The sequence below is a fragment of the Antennarius striatus genome, chromosome 20 (assembly GCF_040054535.1).
Source record: "Antennarius striatus isolate MH-2024 chromosome 20, ASM4005453v1, whole genome shotgun sequence".
NCBI classification, from domain to species: domain Eukaryota; kingdom Metazoa; phylum Chordata; class Actinopteri; order Lophiiformes; family Antennariidae; genus Antennarius; species Antennarius striatus.
Window position 1 is genome coordinate 157,501 of NC_090795.1, and position 21,380 is coordinate 178,880.

Here is a 21,380-nt window from a genome sequence, read left to right on the forward strand (position 1 = left end):
GGTCGGCTCCTCCCGCCGGTGTCCGTTCGCGGGTCGGTTGAACGTAGACCCCGTGTTCGGGGCGCGCGGCGGCCGCGATGTTTGTTCGACAAGAACCGGAACGTTAGCATCACGTTAGCATCGGATGCTAACAGCGATGGAGGCGGCGGAGCTTCTCCGTCCGGTCCCGCTGGCGCTGGGGGTCCGGTTCTCCACCGGACGGCACGCGCTCACGGGACTATTATAGGATGGAACAGGAGCTTCGGGACTCGTGTTGACGTCACTCAGATTGGGAATGGTGGGGTTCGGTTTTGCGAATTGTGAGCTGGTGAGGATCACGTGACCGGGGGTTGGTGTTAGTCGTGAGTTAATGACGTCAGGCTGACGGTGGCCATGACGTCATCCCGTCGTATGACTGCGTCGTGGGGTGAACGTGTCACCGGGGGTTGGGGGTCAGGGGTCAGCTGTCTGACGTGGGTTCTGCTCCACAGGACGTGTCCACCCTGACGCCGCTGTCCCCAGAGATCATCAGCCGACAGGCCACCATCAACATCGGTAAGAGGACCCCTGACCGTCTGTTAGCAGGCTGGACGTGACCCCGCCCTCCTCACATCCCCTGACCCCCCCCAGGCACCATCGGACACGTGGCCCACGGGAAGTCCACGGTGGTGAAGGCCATCTCCGGCGTCCACACCGTCAGGTTCAAGAACGAGCTGGAGAGGAACATCACCATCAAGCTAGGATATGCTAACGCTAAGGTGAGCCCCTGTCCCTGCCCACACCGGGGGCCCCGACCCCAGTAGGCCCCGCCCTTAGCTCAGGTGGTCTTTTCCTGCAGGTCTACAAGCTGGACGACCCCGGCTGTCCCCGACCTGAGTGCTACCGGTCCTGTGGGAGCAGCACCCCCGACGAGTTCCCCTCTGACCTGCCCGACACCCGGGGCAACTTCAAGCTGGTCCGGTGAGAGGGTGGGGGTTAGGGGTGGGGCCGTGTGTTCATGTTTTCTCCAGGAAGCAGTGCATCCTGGGATGCGCTTCAATCGAATGAGTGCATCCCAAAAGTTTTTACAGAATATACGACTGAGTTTAGCCAATACAGTGTTTCCTCACACATCAACACATCAACGCTCTCGACCTCACATCATCACGGGTTGTTGGTAGGCAGTCATGTGACACCGTACACACATCCTATTGGCTGACAGCATCCAGACGTGCGCTACATTCTGTGAGTCTGACTTCCATGAGACACAAAAGTGCTTTAAACAGTCTGTCAGTGTTTAAAAGGTGAGGTAGATACAAGGTGGTTTATTATCAGTATGGGGGGGGTCAGAAACGTTGAAATTACCGTAAATAATAAGATAAATAGTTTGTCACTCTATCACAGAATTTTGTTATTTGCGGGAGGTTCCTGGAACGTATTAACTGCAAAGAACCACTGTTGTTTTTTTGGTGCTTTGATTCATATTCTCTCCTGTGGACGCTGCTCCAGGCTGACAGAACCGTCACACAGTTTTGTTCCTCATTATTTAGTCTTGGTGCTGACATTCAGCCGTCCTGTCCCCCCTGACCCCCACATGGAAACACTCGCATCCTTTACGGTACACATGTCGGGATTTTTGCTGGTTTTCTTTTCTTCTGCATCTTTATCTGTACTGTCCACAGTAATACATGTAGTAATATCTGTAGTAATACCTGTAGTAATATCTTTAGTAATATCCGTAGTAATATCTGTAGTACTACCTGTAGTAATATCTGTAGTAATACCTGTAGTAATAGAAGAAGAAGATGTACTTTATTGATCCCCTCAGGGAAATTACATTTGTCACTCAGGTGTACATTTGTTACATTTTTGTGTTATGTTTCACACAGTATGTGTGTACAGGCCTCTGAAACAACCACAGCACACAAGGGGGCCTGTAAGCATGCAGTTAGTACATGCAATACACAACATCAAGCTGTACATTGGGAGGCAGAGTGACGGGCAGCAGCTTCCTGGAGTGGAGCCCCAATAGAGCAGCTCGTAGGTGGGAGTGCGCCTTGCTCAAGGGCGCCTCGGCAGTGGCTGGGAGGTGAGCTGACGCCTCCCACCGTCAGCTCACACTCCAGAGATGTTCTGGGGGGAGCGGGAATCGATCCACCGATGGCTGGGCGATCTGTCTTCAAGATATCTGCTCTACCGCTGAGCCACTGACCTGTAGTAATACCTGTAGTAATACCTGTAGTAATACCTGTAGTGATACCTGTAGTAATACCTGTAGTAATACCTGTAGTAATACCTGTAGTGATACCTGTAGTGATACCTGTAGTGATACCTGTAGTGATACCTGTAGTGATACCTGTAGTGATACCTGTAGTGATACCTGTAGTGATACCTGTACTACAGTCAGACTGTTCAAAATACTTTTGTGTCTCCTGGAAGTCAGAGGCTGACAGAACGTAACACACTTCCTGATGTTGTCAGCCAATAGAATGCGTGTACGGTACCACATGACTGCCTACCAAAAAATCCATGATGAGGTGAAGGCGCGACTGTTGATGCGCGAGGGATTACTGTAGCGGTTAGGGGCGGGGTTAGGGGCTGGGCTGACTCTCTCTGTCCCTCAGACACGTGTCGTTCGTGGACTGCCCGGGTCACGACATCCTGATGGCCACCATGCTGAACGGTGCCGCCGTCATGGACGCCGCCCTGCTGCTCATCGGTAAGACCCCGAACCCGATCCTGCGTGGGCGTGGCGCCATGGGCGTGTCACTCATGTCCTGTCCCTGCAGCGGGGAACGAGTCGTGTCCTCAGCCCCAGACCTCGGAGCACCTCGCCGCCATCGAGATCATGAAGCTGAAGCACATCCTGATCCTCCAGAACAAGATCGACCTGGTGAAGGAGAGCCAGGCCAAGGAGCAGCACGAGCAGATCCTGGCCTTTGTGCAGGGTGGGTGGCCCCCCAATTCTCCTCCTGCTCCCCCTGCTGCCCCCCTCACCTCCTCTGTCCCCCCCACCCCACAGGCACGGTGGCAGAGGGAGCCCCCATCATTCCCATCTCGGCTCAGCTGAAGTACAACATCGAGGTGGTGTGTGAGTACATCGTGAAGAAGATCCCCGTCCCCGTCAGGGACTTCACATCGGAGCCCCGGCTCATCGGTAAGCCCCCCCCCAGCCCCCCGCGGCCCCCCAGGGCGGACGCTGTGAGTGACGGCTGTGACTGTCAGTCATCAGGTCCTTCGACGTGAACAAGCCCGGCTGCGAGGTGGACGACCTGAAGGGAGGCGTGGCCGGAGGAAGCATCCTGAAGGGCGTTCTAAAGGTCAGGGCTGTGCTGCCATTAATGCCCCCCCCCATGTGTGGGTCCTCCCGTTCTAACCCCCCCTCTGGGCTCAGGTGGGGCAGGAGATCGAGGTGCGACCCGGCATCGTGTCCAAGGACCAGGACGGGAAGCTGATGTGTAAACCCATCTTCTCCAAGATCGTGTCCCTGTGCGCCGAGAACAACGACCTGCAGTACGCCGCCCCCGGGGGCCTGATCGGTACGCCCCCGCCAGGAGGACACGCCCTCGCCAGGAGGACACGCCCCCTCACACCAGGAGTAACATACGTTTGTCTGTCCAGGTGTGGGCACCAAGATCGACCCCACGCTGTGCCGGGCGGACCGGATGGTGGGGCAGGTGCTGGGGGCCGTGGGGGCGCTGCCCGAGATCTTCACCGAGCTGGAGATCTCCTACTTCCTGCTCCGCAGGCTGCTGGGGGTCCGCACCGAGGGGGACAAGAAGGCCGCCAAGGTGGGGGTGGCGTCTGATGTCCCTCTGGGGTCTGATGGTGACCCGTCTGTCTCTGGGGTCTGATGGTGACCCGTCTGTCTCTGGGGTCTGATGGTGACCCGTCTGTCTCTGGGGTCTGATGGTGACCTGTCTGTCTCTGGGGTCTGATGGTGACCCGTCTGTCTCTGGGGTCTGATGGTGACCTGTCTGTCTCTGGGGTCTGATGGTGACCCGTCTGTCTCTGGGGTCTGATGGTGACCTGTCTGTCCCTCTGGGGTCTGATGGTGACCTGTCTGTCTCTGGGGTCTGATGGTGACCTGTCTGTCTCTGGGGTCTGATGGTGACCTGTCTGTCTCTGGGGTCTGATGGTGACCTGTCTGTCCCCCTGGGGTCTGATGGTGACCTGTCTGTCTCTGGGGGTCTGATGGTGACCTGTCTGTCTCTGGGGTCTGATGGTGACCCGTCTGTCTCTGGGGTCTGATGGTGACCTGTCTGTCTCTGGGGTCTGATGGTGACCTGTCTGTCTCTGGGGTCTGATGGTGACCTGTCTGTCTCTGGGGTCTGATGGTGACCTGTCTGTCCCTCTGGGGTCTGATGGTGACCTGTCTGTCCCTCTGGGGTCTGATGGTGACCTGTCTGTCTCTGGGGTCTGATGGTGACCTGTCTGTCTCTGGGGTCTGATGGTGACCTGTCTGTCCCTCTGGGGTCTGATGGTGACCTGTCTGTCCCTCTGGGGTCTGATGGTGACCCGTCTGTCTCTGGGGTCTGATGGTGACCTGTCTGTCTCTGGGGTCTGATGGTGACCTGTCTGTCCCCCTGGGGTCTGATGGTGACCTGTCTGTCCCCCTGGGGTCTGATGGTGACCTGTCTGTCTCTGGGTCTGATGGTGACCTGTCTGTCTCTGGGGGTCTGATGGTGACCTGTCTGTCTCTGGGGTCTGATGGTGACCTGTCTGTCCCCCTGGGGTCTGATAGTGACCTGTCTGTCTCTGGGGGTCTGATGGTGACCTGTCTGTCTCTGGGTCTGATGGTGACCTGTCTGTCTCTGGGGGTCTGATGGTGACCTGTCTGTCTCTGGGGTCTGATAGTGACCTGTCTGTCTCTGGGGGTCTGATGGTGACCTGTCTGTCTCTGGGGGTCTGATAGTGACCTGTCTGTCTCTGGGGTCTGATAGTGACCCGTCTGTCCCTCTGGGGTCTGATGGTGACCTGTCTGTCTCTGGGTCTGATGGTGACCTGTCTGTCTCTGGGGGTCTCAGGTCCAGAAGCTGTCTAAGACTGAGGTCCTGATGGTGAACATCGGTTCGCTGTCGACGGGTGGGCGTGTCAGCGCCGTGAAGGCGGATCTGGCGAAGATCGTGCTGACCAATCCGGTGTGCACCGAGGTGGGAGAGAAGATCGCCCTGAGCCGGCGGGTGGAGAAGCACTGGCGGTAAGGCCGCACGTGACGCCTCACCTGACGACGGTGACGCCTCACCTGACGACGGTGACAGAGGTGACTCCTCCCTAACGGTGTCATCTCTTCTTCCTGCAGTCTGATTGGCTGGGGACAGATCAGGAGGGGCGTGACCATCACACCTACCGTCGATGATGATTGAGGACGAAGACGTCATGTCATGTTCCACAGGAGGAGGAGACGGACACGCCATAGAGGATGTCTCCTGCAGTGGGTGGGGTCAAGTGACGTGCAGTCATGTGACCTCAGGTTCCTGTTGGTCCCTCAGCAGAGATGGGGGGGCGTCCCATCGGCTGAGGGTCCCTGGACCAGAACCGGCTTCATTCACACCCAATAAACACGTTCATCAAACATGTGGAGTCAGGGTCTGTGAACACATCACCAGTCAATACGTTACACCTGATCAATAACCAGTCAATACGTTACACCTGATCAATAACCAGTCAATACGTTACACCTGATCAATAACCAGTCAATACATTACACCTGATCAATAACCAGTCAATACGTTACATCTGATCAATAACCAGTCAATACGTTACATCTGATCAATAAAGAGTCAATATGTTACACCTGATCAATAGATAATCCGTGAGGGCTTCAGGCACAAACACTGAGCAGGATCGAACCAATACGATCAATGACACCATTTTGTTGATCTACCGATCAGTGATATTATGGTCTGATTGATGATCACGTGAAGTTGAAATGTTCAGACCCCGCCCCCTCATGTAACAGTTGTAAGGCGGCTCTCAGGTGGAGCGCAGGTGTGGGTCTAACCCTAACCCCCCCCAACTTTACATCCAATCAGAAGCTGGTAGGCGGGATCAGGAGAGTGACCCCCAGCAACTACTTCCTGAAGACTCACCTGAGCGGCGTGAGTCGTGACGTCACTCAGGTGTCGGTGACGCAGATATGTTTGAGTCGCTGAAGGGACCCTGAACGCATCACCGGGTCGGATCCGCCTCGAGGACGAGCAGGTGAGGTCTGTTTACAGGTGATACGGGTAGGTAGTACACGTAGTACACGTACAGGTAGTACACGTACAGGTAGTACACGTACAGGTAGTACACGGTACAGCTAGTACATGGTACAGGTAGTACATGTACAGGTAGTACACGGTACAGGTAGTACACGGTACAGCTAGTACACGCACAGGTAGTACACGTACAGGTAGTACACGTACAGGTAGTACACCTAGTACACGTACAGGTAGTACATGGCACAGGTAGTACACGGTAAAGGTAGTACACGCACAGGTAGTACACATACAGGTAGTACACGGTGCAGGTAGTACACATACACGTAGTACACGGTACAGGTAGTACACATACAGGTAGTACACCTAGTACACGTAGAGGTAGTACACGGCACAGGTAGTACACGGCGCAGGTAGTACACGGTGCAGGTAGTACACGTACAGGTAGTACACATAGTACACGGTGCAGGTAGTACACGTACTACACGGTACAGGTATTACACGTACAGGTAGTACACGTAGTACATGGTACAGGTAGTACACGTACACGTAGTACACGGTACAGGTAGTACACGTTGCAGGTAGTACATGGTGCAGGTAGTACACGTACAAGTAGTACACGTACAGGTAGTACACGGTACATGTAGTACACGGTACAGGTAGTACACGGTGCAGGTAGTACACGTACAGGTCGTACACGTACAGGTAGTACACGTACAGGTCGTACACGTACAGGTAGTACACGGTACAGGTAGTACACGTACAGGTAGTACACGGTACAGGTAGTACACGGTGCAGGTAGTACACGTACAAGTAGTACACGGTACAGGTAGTACACGTACAGGTAGTACACAGTACAGCTAGTACACGTACAGGTAGTACACGTACAGGTAGTACACGTACAGGTAGTACACGGTACAGCTAGTACATGGTACAGGTAGTACATGTACAGGTAATACACAAGTACAGGTAGTACACGGTACAGCTAGTACACGTACAGGTAGTACACGTACAGGTAGTACACGGTACAGGTAGTACACGGTACAGCTAGTACACGTACAGGTAGTACACGGTACAGCTAGTACACGGTACAGCTAGTACACGTACAGGTAGTACACGGTACAGGTAGTACACAGTACAGCTAGTACACGTACAGGTAGTACACGTACAGGTAGTACACGTACAGGTAGTACACGGTGCAGGTAGTACACGTACAGGTAGTACACCTAGTACACGTAGAGGTAGTACATAGCACAGGTAGTACACGGCACAGGTAGTACACGGCGCAGGTAGTACACGGTGCAGGTAGTACACGTACAGGTAGTACACGTAGTACATGGTACAGGTAGTACACGTACACGTAGTACACGGTACAGGTAGTACACGGTGCAGGTAGTACATGGTGCAGGTAGTACACGTACAAGTAGTACACGTACAGGTAGTACACGGTACATGTAGTACACGGTACAGGTAGTACACGGTGCAGGTAGTACACGGTGCAGGTAGTACACGGTACAGCTAGTACACGTACAGGTAGTACACGGTACAGCTAGTACACGGTACAGCTAGTACACGTACAGGTAGTACACGGTACAGGTAGTACACAGTACAGCTAGTACACGTACAGGTAGTACACGTACAGGTAGTACACGTACAGGTAGTACACGGTGCAGGTAGTACACGTACAGGTAGTACACCTAGTACACGTAGAGGTAGTACATAGCACAGGTAGTACACGGCAGAGGTAGTACACGGCGCAGGTAGTACACGGTGCAGGTAGTACACGTACAGGTAGTACACATAGTACACGGTGCAGGTAGTACACGTACTACACGGTACAGGTATTACACGTACAGGTAGTACACGTAGTACATGGTACAGGTAGTACACGTACACGTAGTACACGGTACAGGTAGTACACGGTGCAGGTAGTACATGGTGCAGGTAGTACACGTACAAGTAGTACACGTACAGGTAGTACACGGTACATGTAGTACACGGTACAGGTAGTACACGGTGCAGGTAGTACACGGTGCAGGTAGTACACGTACAGGTCGTACACGTACAGGTAGTACACGTACAGGTCGTACACGTACAGGTAGTACACGGTACAGGTAGTACACGTACAGGTAGTACACGTACAGGTAGTACACGGTACAGGTAGTACACGGTGCAGGTAGTACACGTACAAGTAGTACACGTACAGGTAGCACACGGTACAGGTAGTACACGGTACAGGTGGTACACGGTGCAGGTAGTACACGGTGCAGGTAGTACACGTACAGGTAGTACACGTACAGGTAGTACACGTAAAGGTAGTACACGTACAGGTAGTACACGTACAGGTAGTACACGGTACAGCTAGTACATGGTACAGGTAGTACATGTACAGGTAGTACACGGTACAGCTAGTACACGGTACAGCTAGTACACGTACAGGTAGTACACGTACAGGTAGTACACGGTACAGGTAGTACACGGTACAGCTAGTACACGTACGGGTAGTACACGGTACAGGTAGTACATGGCACAGGTAGTACACGGCACAGGTAGTACACGGCACAAGTAGTACACGGTGCAGGTAGTACACGTACAGGTAGTACACATAGTACACGGTACAGGTAGTACACGTACACGTAGTACACGGTACAGGTATTACACGTACAGGTAGTACACGTAGTACATGGTACAGGTAGTACACGTACACGTAGTACACGGTACAGGTAGTACACGTACAGGTAGTACACGTACAAGTAGTACACGGTGCAGGTAGTACATGGTGCAGGTAGTACACGTACAAGTAATACACGTACAGGTAGTACACGGTACAGGTAGTACACGTACAGGTCGTACACGTACAGGTAGTACACGGTACAGGTAGTACACGTACAGGTAGTACACGTACAGGTAGTACACGTAGTACACGGTACAGGTAGTACACGTACACGTAGTACACGGTACAGGTAGTACACGGTGCAGGTAGTACATGGTGCAGGTAGTACACGTACAAGTAGTACACGTACAGGTAGTACACGGTACAGGTAGTACACGGTGCAGGTAGTACACGTACAGGTCGTACACGTACAGGTAGTACACGTACAGGTCGTACACGTACAGGTAGTACACGGTACAGGTAGTACACGTACAGGTAGTACACGTACAGGTAGTACACGTAGTACATGGTACAGGTAGTACACGTACAAGTAGTAAACGTACAGGTAGTACACGGTACAGGTAGTACACGGTACAGGTAGTACACGGTGCAGGTAGTACACGGTGCAGGTAGTACACGTACAGGTCGTACACGTACAGGTAGTACACGTACAGGTCGTACACGTACAGGTAGTACACGGTACAGGTAGTACACGTACAGGTAGTACACGTACAGGTAGTACACGGTACAGGTAGTACACGGTGCAGGTAGTACACGTACAAGTAGTACACGTACAGGTAGTACACGGTACAGGTAGTACACGGTACAGGTGGTACACGGTGCAGGTAGTACACGGTGCAGGTAGTACACGTACAGGTAGTACACGTACAGGTAGTACACGTAAAGGTAGTACACGTACAGGTAGTACACGGTACAGCTAGTACATGGTACAGGTAGTACATGTACAGGTAGTACACGGTACAGCTAGTACACGGTACAGCTAGTACACGTACAGGTAGTACACGTACAGGTAGTACACGGTACAGGTAGTACACGGTACAGCTAGTACACGTACGGGTAGTACACGGTACAGGTAGTACATGGCACAGGTAGTACACGGCACAGGTAGTACACGGCACAAGTAGTACACGGTGCAGGTAGTACACGTACAGGTAGTACACATAGTACACGGTACAGGTAGTACACGTACACGTAGTACACGGTACAGGTATTACACGTACAGGTAGTACACGTAGTACATGGTACAGGTAGTACACGTACACGTAGTACACGGTACAGGTAGTACACGTACAGGTAGTACACGTACAAGTAGTACACGGTGCAGGTAGTACATGGTGCAGGTAGTACACGTACAAGTAGTACACGTACAGGTAGTACACGGTACAGGTAGTACACGTACAGGTCGTACACGTACAGGTAGTACACGGTACAGGTAGTACACGTACAGGTAGTACACGTACAGGTAGTACACGTAGTACACGGTACAGGTAGTACACGTACACGTAGTACACGGTACAGGTAGTACACGGTGCAGGTAGTACATGGTGCAGGTAGTACACGTACAAGTAGTACACGTACAGGTAGTACACGGTACAGGTAGTACACGGTGCAGGTAGTACACGTACAGGTCGTACACGTACAGGTAGTACACGTACAGGTCGTACACGTACAGGTAGTACACGTACAGGTAGTACACGTACAGGTAGTACACGTACACGTAGTACACGGTACAGGTAGTACACGGTGCAGGTAGTACATGGTGCAGGTAGTACACGTACAAGTAGTACACGTACAGGTAGTACACGGTGCAGGTAGTACACGTACAGGTCGTACACGTACAGGTAGTACACGTACAGGTCGTACACGTACAGGTAGTACACGGTACAGGTAGTACACGTACAGGTAGTACACGTACAGGTAGTACACGTAGTACATGGTACAGGTAGTACACGTACAGGTCGTACACGTACAGGTAGTACACGTACAGGTCGTACACGTACAGGTAGTACACGGTACAGGTAGTACACGTACAGGTAGTACACGTACAAGTAGTACACGTACAGGTAGTACACGGTACAGGTAGTACACGGTGCAGGTAGTACACGTACAAGTAGTACACGTACAGGTAGTACACGGTACAGGTAGTACACGGTACAGGTGGTACACGGTGCAGGTAGTACACGGTGCAGGTAGTACACGTACAGGTAGTACACGTACAGGTAGTACACGTAAAGGTAGTACACGTACAGGTAGTACACGGTACAGCTAGTACATGGTACAGGTAGTACATGTACAGGTAGTACACGGTACAGCTAGTACACGGTACAGCTAGTACACGTACAGGTAGTACACGTACAGGTAGTACACGGTACAGGTAGTACACGGTACAGCTAGTACACGTACAGGTAGTACACGGTACAGCTAGTACACAGTACAGCTAGTACACGTACAGGTAGTACACGGTACAGGTAGTACACAGTACAGCTAGTACACGTACAGGTAGTACACGTACAGGTAGTACAGGTACAGGTAGTACACGGTACAGCTAGTACACGTACGGGTAGTACACGGTACAGGTAGTACATGGCACAGGTAGTACACGGCACAGGTAGTACACGGCACAAGTAGTACACGGTGCAGGTAGTACACATACAGGTAGTACACATAGTACACGGTACAGGTAGTACACGTACACGTAGTACACGGTACAGGTATTACACGTACAGGTAGTACACGTAGTACATGGTACAGGTAGTACACGTACACGTAGTACACGGTACAGGTAGTACACGTACAGGTAGTACACGTACAAGTAGTACACGGTGCAGGTAGTACATGGTGCAGGTAGTACACGTACAAGTAGTACACGTACAGGTAGTACACGGTACAGGTAGTACACGTACAGGTCGTACACGTACAGGTAGTACACGGTACAGGTAGTACACGTACAGGTAGTACACGTACAGGTAGTACACGTACAGGTAGTACACGTAGTACATGGTACAGGTAGTACACGTACAAGTAGTACACGTACAGGTAGTACACGGTGCAGGTAGTACACGTAGTACATGGTACAGGTAGTACACGTACAAGTACTACACGTACAGGTAGTACACGGTACAGGTAGTACACGGTACAGGTAGTACACGTACAGGTAGTACACGGTGCAGGTAGTACACATACATGTAGTACACGTACAGGTAGTACAGGTACAGGTAGTACAGGTAGTACATGGTACAGGTAGTACACGTACAGGTAGTACATGGCACAGGTAGTACAGGGTGCAGGTAGTACACGTACATGTAGTACACGGTACAGGTAGTACACGTACAGGTAGTACACGTAGTACACGGTAGAGGTAGTACACGTACACGTAGTACACGGTACAGGTAGTACACGGTATAGGGAGTACACAGTACAGGGAGTACAGGGTACAGGGAGTACACAGTACAGGGAGTACAGGGTACAGGGAGCATATGGTACAGGGAGTACACGGTACAGGGAGTACAGGGTACAGGGAGTACACAGTACAGGGAGTACAGGGTACACCAGTGATTGAACATCAATCAGCTGCTCGTCTCACAGGATTCATGTTTTCATGTGACTTTTAATATAAATGAATCCTGCCCCCCCACCCCCACCCCTGCACCTCGTTTGAGGGGGTCATGTTAAACTCCGCCTACTGTCAGTCAGAGCTTTGACCATAAACTGCATTTCCCATAATGCATATCAATCCTGTTGCCTGACGGCTCTCCGCCACCAGATGGCAGCATTTCACTGTCAGCATTCTGACGCCACCACGGAGCTAAGTATGCTAACATGGCCCTGAGAGGAAAAGTTGTTTCACTTGGAGGAGGTGATTGGTTAGTGGTTGATTGGTTAGTGGTTGATTGGTTAGTGGTTGATTTGATTGTGCATCAGTTCCATTGATCCTGACTGACTGTTATATCGGGCCCCTGAGGGCCACCATTGTTTTGTTGAGGCCCTCAGTGAAAACGAGTTGATCATCATGTGTTCATTCAGAAGGGCAACCTGCCTTCTCATTGGTCAGACGGTCCCCAGGGGCGGGACAACAGCAGTTAGAGGCAGAGCCCTCGTGACGGTATCTGGAGTCAGAGGACACGCTCAGCTGCCTCAGACAGGAAGTCACCAGGTCACGTCCTGTCCTGGACGTCTGAGGAGGCGGCGGCCACCGAGGACGGAGGACTGGACTCATGTTGTCATAGCAACAGTCGACCTGTGATGATGTCATCAGGGCGGAGACGGCTGGGTGCAGAACCTTTGACCTCATGTTAAAACTGAGTAAATAAGATGGAATTATTACAGGTGAGCTAAACCAGGTGTGTGTGTGTGTGTGTGGTGGAGTCCCAACTGCAGGTGAGCTAAACCAGGTGTGTGGGGTCTAGTTGCTGCAGGTCAGTGGGTGTGGTCAGTAGGGGCCAGAGGTGCGCGGAGCCAGCAGCAGGGGGCGCTGTGGTTCCATGAGAACAGGAAGTGAACGTGGAGACGCCTCATCTGTCTGGGTTTGGTCCAGTTCTTGCTTTATTTTGAAAGGCTACTTCCCTTTCCTGCCATCGGTGGTGCTGATTGGCTGCATGTTGTCCACCTGTGTCCCCTCTACCAGGTGGTTGTGGGTTCAAGTGGACCTGAGGCGTGATGACGTCACAGAGCTGATGTGTGGCTCCGCCTGGTAGGAGGAGCCAAAGCTTCACACATGTTTCACTTTTTCTGTAAAATGATTTTATTTTTGTAAATTTATCAGCTCTAGCCCCACCCCCACCAGCAGCCCCGCCCACACGCCAAAGGCTAACTGCTACTAGCTGCTGTCTATCTGCACATGACAGCCCCTCCCTCAGGGGGAGGAGCCTGGGTGGATGTGGGCATGGCCTCCTCACTCCGGCGGCGCGCTGTGCTCGGCGTTGTCCACCGTCCTGATGATGACGATCTGCTCCAGGCTGGGGGCGGGGCTGGGGGCGGGTCGTAGCTGCTCCACCAGGGCGTGGAGGGTGTCTGAGTTGATGGTGGACTCCTGCTCGGGTTCAAAGGTCACCGGTGGGCCGGTGTCCACCGGCGGGTGGGAAGGCTCCACTTTGAAGCCTTGCACAACAGGCGGTGCGGCGCCTGCCGGGTCCTTGGGGGCCGGCGTGGCGGGCTCCGGGTTGGCGGGCCCGCCCTCGGCGGTGGGCGACGCCCCCTTGGTGTCCTGAGACAGCTTGCTCTGGACGAACGCCACCGGGTGACTGGACGCCAGCAGCACCACTGAAACACACACAGCAGGGTGAGCACATGCCCGGCCAGAGGCGGGGCCTGGGGCGGGGCCGAGCCACTCACCTGCCCGCGCCCTCTCCTTGTGCTGCCGCACCTCGTCGGCGTGCGCCTTCTCCTGGTGCTTGATCATGTTCTTCACGCTGGCGAAGCGGTTCCCACACAGCAGGCACTGCACGCCCGTGTTCCCGTCTGCACAGGAAACAGAAGCTGACGTCGCCACGCCCCTCTGATGGGCGGGCAGGCGCCGGGGGCGGGAACTCACCTGGGTGCAGGCGTCTCATGTGCTTCTTGAGTTCGGAGGACGTGACGAAGCTGGAGCTGCACAGCGGCTGGGAGCACCTGTAGGGCGTCTCCCCTGGAAGACAGGGACCAATGAGGGGCCGGCCACGCCCACCGGAGTGTCAGGGCCACGCCCCCTCACCTGTGTGCTTGCGGGCGTGAGCGATGAGCGACGACGACACGGAGAAGGACATCCCACACAGGTCGCACTGGTAGGGCTTCTCCCCCGTGTGGCGCCGCTTGTGATACGTCAGCGTGGACGACTGGGCGAACGCCTGACCGCACACGTCACACACGTATGGCTTCTCCCCACTGTGGAGCCTACACACACACACACACACACAGAGACACACACACACACACACACACACACACACACAGAGACACACACACACACACACAGAGACACACACACAGAGACACACACACACATACACACAGACACACACACACACACATACACACACACACACACACACACACACACACAGACACATACACAGATACACACAGACACACACACACATACACACACACACACACACACACACAGAGACACACACACACACACACATACACACACACACACACACACACAGAGACACACACACACACATACACACAGAGACACACACACACACACACACACACAGAGACACACACACACACACACACATACACACAGAGACACACACACACACACACACACACAGAGACACACACACACACACAGACACACACACACACACAGTTAACAGCTGATGTTGCTGTGTCTCCTGTGGGCGGGGCCTGAGCGTACCTGATGTGGATCTTGTAGTTGGAGGATGTGGCGAACTTGAAGCCGCAGCGCTCACAGGTGTAGGGCTTCTCCTCGCCGTGGTGCATGCGGCGGTGCGCCACCAGCTGGCACTTCTGGGCAAAACACTTGTCACAGTCAGGACAGGAGAAGGGCTTCTCACCTGGGGGCACAGGACAGGTGAGGTGTGTCCGCGTGCGTGGGCGGGGCTCACCTCCGTGTGTGGGCGGGGCTCACCTGTGTGTGTGTGTGTGGGCGGGGCTCACCTGTGTGTGTGTGTGTGGGCGGGGCTCACCTGTGTGTGTGGGCGGGGCTCACCTGTGTGTGTGTGTGTGGGCGGGGCTCACCTGTGTGTGTGTGTGTGGGCGGGGCTCACCTGTGTGTATGCGCAGGTGCGTCTTGAGCTGCGTGGCCTGCCTGAAGCTCTTGGAGCAGAAGATGCAGACGAAGGGCTTGAGGCCGTTGTGGATCTTCTCGTGTCGGTGCAGGCTGCTCACGTCCTTGAACTCCTTGTTGCACTCGGTGCAGGACAGCGCCAGCTCCGCCCCCAGCTCCTCCCCCAGCTCCGCGCCCTCCGACAGACGCTCCCCCAGCTCCGCCTCGTCCTCCTGGTCGTCCGCTGCCCCGTCGCTCTCCTCCCCCTTCCACTCGGTCCGGGGCCTGCCCCTCCCCCGGGGCCGGCCCCGCCCCCTGCGGCCCTCGGCGCCGCTGAGGCGGGGCCTCTTGGCGGGCCCCTCGTCCTCCTGGGAGGGGCTCCAGTCCGCAGACATGTCCCCGAAGTCCTTCACGCTGGCGTCCGAGTCCTCCAGAGACGGGTCCTCGCTCTTCGGCCCGCCCCTGCCTCGGCCCCGCCCCCGCCCTCTACCGCGGCCCCTCCCCCTTCCCCGGGGCCTGGCGCCGCTGGGCGGGGCCTGCTGGGCCAGGCTCTTGGGCCTCCTCCCCCTCCTCCTGACCGGGCCCCGCCCGAGGCCCCCGGGCGTGGTGGGGGAGTACTCCTCATCACTCCGGGCCCCCCCCTCCATCGGGAGGTCCTTCACCTCCTCCTCCTTGGCTCCGCCCACCTTGCCCTCATCCAGCCAGTCTCCGGCGTTGGAGGCGATGGACAGGGGGGCTGGGGAGGCGGGGCTGCCTGGGGAGGCGGGGCTGGGTGGGGTCAGCCCAGGCTCTCTGTCGGCCTCTGATTGGGTGACGTCGCTCGGCTCCGACCAATGGGGGATCTCCTCCATGTACCGGATGGCCTCCGACATCCCCAGGAAGACGGCCGCTCGCCGCACGGCCGCCTGCCTGGTGCTGGACGACAAGGACAGGGTGCTTAGGGTGGGGCCACGCCTCCAGGGGCGGGGCCAGACGGCAGCCTCACCTGCTCAGGTTCATCTGGCCGGTGTAGACGAACTCCAGCAGCTTTTCCAGGGCGTAGCGGCTGACCTTGTCGGGGTCCAGCGTGGTGACCTCTTGACCCCGCTCCGCCTGCGAGGAGAAGTAGCGGCTGAACGCCGCCAGGATGTTGCGGTGAGCGCGGAACTCCACGTCCCGCACCATGATGGTGACGTCACACAGGAAGTCCATCTCGCGCTGCTGGTGGAGGCGCTGCAGCAGCAGCTTCCCGTGGCCGCCGACGTGAGCCATCGCCGCTGGACACGGTCTGGAACGGCCCCCACAACACACAGGTCAGCCCCGCCCCCATTAGACACAGGTCAGCCCTGCCCCCGGCAAGACACAGGTCAGCCCCGCCCCCGTAAGACACAGGTCAGCCCCGCCCCCATTAGACACAGGTCAGCCCCGCCCCCGGCAAGACACAGGTCACCCCCGCCCCCGTAAGACACAGGTCAGCCCCGCCCCCATTAGACACAGGTCAGCCCCGCCCCCGTAAGACACAGGTCAGCCCCGCCCCCATAAGACACAGGTCAGCCCCGCCCTACGTAAGACACAGGTCAGCCCCGCCCCCCGTAAAACACAGGTCAGCCCCGCCCCCATTAGACACAGGTCAGCCCCGCCCCCACAACACACAGGTCAGCCCCGCCCCCGGCAAGACACAGGTCACCCCCGCAAGACACAGGTCAGCCCCGCCCCCATTAGACACAGGTCAGCCCCGCCCCCATTAGACACAGGTCAGCCCCGCCCCCGTAAGACACAGGTCAGCCCCGCCCCCGTAAAACACAGGTCAGCCCCGCCCCCGTAAGACACAGGTCAGCCCCGCCCCCATTAGACACAGGTCAGCCCCGCCCCCCATTAGACACAGGTCAGCCCCGCCCCCATTAGACACAGGTCAGCCCCGCCCTATGTAAGACACAGGTCAGCCCCGCCCTACGTAAGACACAGGTCAGCCCCGCCCTACGTAAGACACAGGTCAGCCCCGCCCCCCATTAGACACAGGTCAGCCCCGCCCTACGTAAGACACAGGTCAGCCCCGCCCTACGTAAGACACAGGTCAGCCCCGCCCCCCATTAGACACAGGTCAGCCCCGCCCCCATTAGACACAGGTCAGCCCCGCCCTATGTAAGACACAGGTCAGCCCCGCCTCCTGCTAGGAGTTCACAATCCCCCCCAGAGAAATAATCACAGTAATGACGTGACATCATCATATGGTGGTGATGACATCATCATATGGTGGTGATGACATCATCATATGGCAGTGATGACATCATGCTGTCATGACTCAGCGTCCATCATGCTGATGTTAACATGCTAATCTAGAAGCTAACAGACGGACACTTCCTGTTTAGGGCGGAGCAACAGGACCTCCAGCCAATCAGCTCCCTTTAAAGGTGGAGCTGATGGAGGGAAGCAAACACCAGCTGGAATGGTCACATGGTTAATGTCATCCAATCAGGTTCTAGATCTCCACCAGCAGTCTAAGGATGCTGGACCAGGACCCCCTCCGGGTTCTGGATCAGGACCCCCTCCGGGTTCTGGATCAGGACTCCATACAGGTTCTTTATGTAGACCCCCTACAGGATCTGGACCAGGACCCCCTACAGGTTCTAGACCAGGACCCCCTTCAGGTTGTGGACCTGGACTCCCTACAGGTTCTGCCCTGACCGTGACCATCCCAGTGTGACGCCCCCCCCCGTTGTGACCCGTCCCGGTGTAATGTGTGACCCCCCCCCCGTGACTCGTCCCGGTGTGACCCCCCCCCCCGTGACCCGTCCCGGTGTGACCCCCGTCCCCCGTCCCGATGTGACCCCCCCCCCGTCCCGGTGTGACCCCCCCCCCCCCGTCCCGATGTGACCCCCCCCCCGTCCCGGTGTGACCCCCCCCCCTGTGTGACCCGTCCCGGTGTGACCCCCCCGCCGGTGTGACCCGTCCCGGTGTGACCCCCCCCCCTGTGTGACCCGTCCCGGTGTGACCCCCCCCCCCGTCCCGGTGTGACCCCCCCCCCTGTGTGACCCGTCCCGGTGTGACCCCCCCACCGTCCCGGTGTGACCCCCCCCCGTCCCGGTGTGACCCCCCCCCCCTGTGTGACCCGTCCCAGTGTGACGCCCCCACCCCCCCGTTGTGACCCGTCCCGGTGTAATGTGTGACCCCCCCCCCCGTGACTCGTCCCGGTGTGACCCCCCCCCGTCCCGGTGTGACCCCCCCCCCCCCCGGTGTGACCCCCCCCCTGTGTGACCCGTCCCGGTGTGACCCCCCCGCCCCCTCCGTGACCCCTCCCGGTGACGGTCGGTTCCTTACCGTGCAGCCTCTCTCCGCCGGTTCTCTTCCCTCCGGTTCGGTTCGGTCGTCCTGCTGGGGGGCTCCGCAGCGGTTCCGGCTGGGGGGACAGGCAGCGCGTCAGAACCAATCACACCTCTCCTTCAGGTGGGATCGGACCGGTTTTGGAAAATAAAAGCTCGCGCCCGCTTCCTGAGCGGGCCGCGACACCGCCGTTAGCATGAGCTAATGCTAACGGCGGTGTCGCAGCGCGGCCGGACGGCTCCCGGCGGGTCGGTGTCGGTTCGTACCGACCGGAGAACACGCGGTGTTGGGTTCCAGCCCGCCGGGACAGAGTCCGGTTCCCCGGAGCCGGACCGGAGCGCCGGACCGGGCCGCTGAAGCTAGCCGCGCTGCTGCGGGGGAACGCGCCTAAAAACGTTGTGCTTTTATTTCGAAGGTTCGACGGTTCGTCCCGGCGGGCGGCGGTAAGTTCGAGTCCCGCGCTTCGAAGACTCACCGGGAGCTTGAGCCGTGGACCGGGACCGGGACCGGGCGCTGGTTGGACCGGAAAGTCGAGACAAGATAAATAAAAGAGAAAAGTAGCTCCGAAATCCGAGATCTCAGGACACTGGGCGTGACGTCACCAGATCTCGCGAGATGTCTCGACCAGAGACACTTTGTTTTGTCAGGATGGACACGCCCCTTCCGGACGGCCGACTTGACTTGTTCGATTATTGATTATCGACATTTCGTCCTGCTTGCATATTGATTGTTAATCTAACTTAAAAGAAAGAAAGAAAATAGAAATAGATGAAAAAGAACTGAAACAATGTGAGTTTAAAATGGAGCCAAAATAAAATGAATTAAACATAAGAGTGAGAAATTACAGCAGAGTAAAACTATCAAATAAACACATGAATAAACATGTTTACAGTAATGAACATGTTTATTACTATAAACATGTAATAAACATTAGTAATTGTAATAAACATTCACAACAAACATTCACAGTTTCGGTGTACAAAACTGTGGTGAGACCAGCGATGTTTGGTCTAGAGACAGTGTCACTGAGGAAAAGACAGGAGACAGAGCTGGAGGTAGCAGAGATGAAGATGCTGAGGTTCTCTCTGGGAGTGACCAGGATGGATAGGATCAGGAATGAGTACATCAGAGGGACAGCACATGTTAGAGGTTCTGGAGATAAAGTCAGAGAGGCCAGACTGAGATGGTTTGGACATGTCCAGAGGAGAGATAGTGAATATATTGGTAGAAGGATGCTGAGTTCTGAACTGCCAGGCAGGAGGCCTAGAGGAAGACCAAAGAGGAGGTTTATGGATGTAGTGAAAGGACATGAAGGTAGTTGGTGTGAGAGAAGAGGATGAGAAGACAGGGTTAGATGGAGGACACTGACTGGCTGTGGAGACCCCTGAAGAGAAAAGCCAAAAGGAGAAGAAGAATAAACATTCACAACAACACCTGAATGAATAACTGATAATAGATTCAGTTTGCTTTCATTTATTTATTGAGGGTTTTTCCATATTACATGATGTACGATCATTCGGGTCCTTCTGGGTTCTGGGGCATCATTCGGGTCCCTGTGGGGCCCCTGGAGCCCTCTCCCATGCTGGTGTCGGTTGGATGTCAGGTCTGAGGCAGGACTCTTGTTTGTGGGCTGGGAGCAGTGGAGAACACGTTAGCTCCAGGGCAGAGTGAAGACGGCAGCCTAATCGATACCGTTATTGATCGGTGTGGGCGTTTCCACGCTGATGGGTCTGTCACAAACAACATAGATTGACCTTATCAATAATTAATGGACCAATAGCAAAAGAGCTATCGTGTCTGAAGCAAAGGGCTGTGCTGGTTCCTTTACTACGCTACCAGAACCACCAGAGTAACGTACCCCGAGAAAGTATTCCATTACTGTACCAAAATTACTGCACTCAGAGTACTTAGAGTACAGAGTACGCTAAAACTCACCATCCGTCAGGAGGTCAACGGGTGGGGCCCCTGTAAGCAAATAATGCTAACATGATAACCTACTAAACGCTGCTACTGCTAACATGATAGCCAGCTGAAAGCCACTGATGCTAACATGAGCCAGCTGACCGTTGGTGGTTCTAGTCCAGCTGAACTGTATTTCACCAGGTATATCAAACAGGCACTGATGTCGTTTCCATGGTTACTGACACGAAACAGGCTAGTAGTGTCTTGTGATAGTGGGCAGCTAAAATCGCTAATGTAGCTTTTAACATTTTTCTTATTAGGAGTTACTCGGAGTAAGCAACAGTTAGTAAGAGTTAGCAAGAGTTAGTAGGAGTTAGTAGGAGCCGTTGGAGGAGTTTGCATCTCTTCACGTTGTCAGATATCAACATGAAAATGAGGATGAGGAGGGTTGTTGGGTTAGTAGGTGTTGGGTCAGTAGGTGCTGGGTCAGTAGGTGTTGGGTCAGTAGGGGGCTGTTGGGTCAGTAGGGGGCTGTTGGGTCAGTAGGTGTTGGGTCAGTAGGTGTTGGGTCAGTAGGGGGCTGTTGGGTCAGTAGGTGTTGAGTCAATCGGGGGGTGTTGGGTCA

The 21,380-nt window shown here is 55.1% G+C and overlaps 2 protein-coding genes across 2 annotated transcripts in view; one reads left to right on the top strand and one right to left on the bottom strand.

Moving 5' to 3' along the window:
• eif2s3 (eukaryotic translation initiation factor 2, subunit 3 gamma) overlaps window positions 1-5,547 on the top strand; it is a 6,163-nt gene extending 616 nt beyond the window's left edge. The window contains exons 2-12 of the mRNA XM_068304356.1: window positions 471-534; window positions 610-737; window positions 818-939; window positions 2,583-2,677; window positions 2,748-2,906; window positions 2,981-3,115; window positions 3,184-3,278; window positions 3,353-3,497; window positions 3,580-3,749; window positions 4,986-5,158; window positions 5,261-5,547. Coding sequence (XP_068160457.1) covers window positions 471-534; window positions 610-737; window positions 818-939; window positions 2,583-2,677; window positions 2,748-2,906; window positions 2,981-3,115; window positions 3,184-3,278; window positions 3,353-3,497; window positions 3,580-3,749; window positions 4,986-5,158; window positions 5,261-5,324 — 1,350 coding nt within the window. The 3' untranslated portion in view covers window positions 5,325-5,547. The remainder of the gene's footprint in view (window positions 1-470; window positions 535-609; window positions 738-817; window positions 940-2,582; window positions 2,678-2,747; window positions 2,907-2,980; window positions 3,116-3,183; window positions 3,279-3,352; window positions 3,498-3,579; window positions 3,750-4,985; window positions 5,159-5,260) is intronic.
• An 8,026-nt stretch (window positions 5,548-13,573) lies between these two features.
• Window positions 13,574-19,477, bottom strand: mynn (myoneurin). Its single transcript, XM_068343934.1, has 9 exons — window positions 19,329-19,477; window positions 18,851-18,929; window positions 16,539-16,820; window positions 15,555-16,468; window positions 15,182-15,341; window positions 14,525-14,703; window positions 14,366-14,458; window positions 14,167-14,292; window positions 13,574-14,094 (listed from the first exon to the last, which is right to left on the bottom strand). The coding sequence occupies exons 3-9, from the start codon at window positions 16,802-16,804 to the stop codon at window positions 13,727-13,729; spliced, it is 2,106 nt and encodes a 701-aa protein (XP_068200035.1). The 5' UTR covers window positions 16,805-16,820; window positions 18,851-18,929; window positions 19,329-19,477; the 3' UTR covers window positions 13,574-13,726.
• Window positions 19,478-21,380: the final 1,903 nt, after the last annotated feature.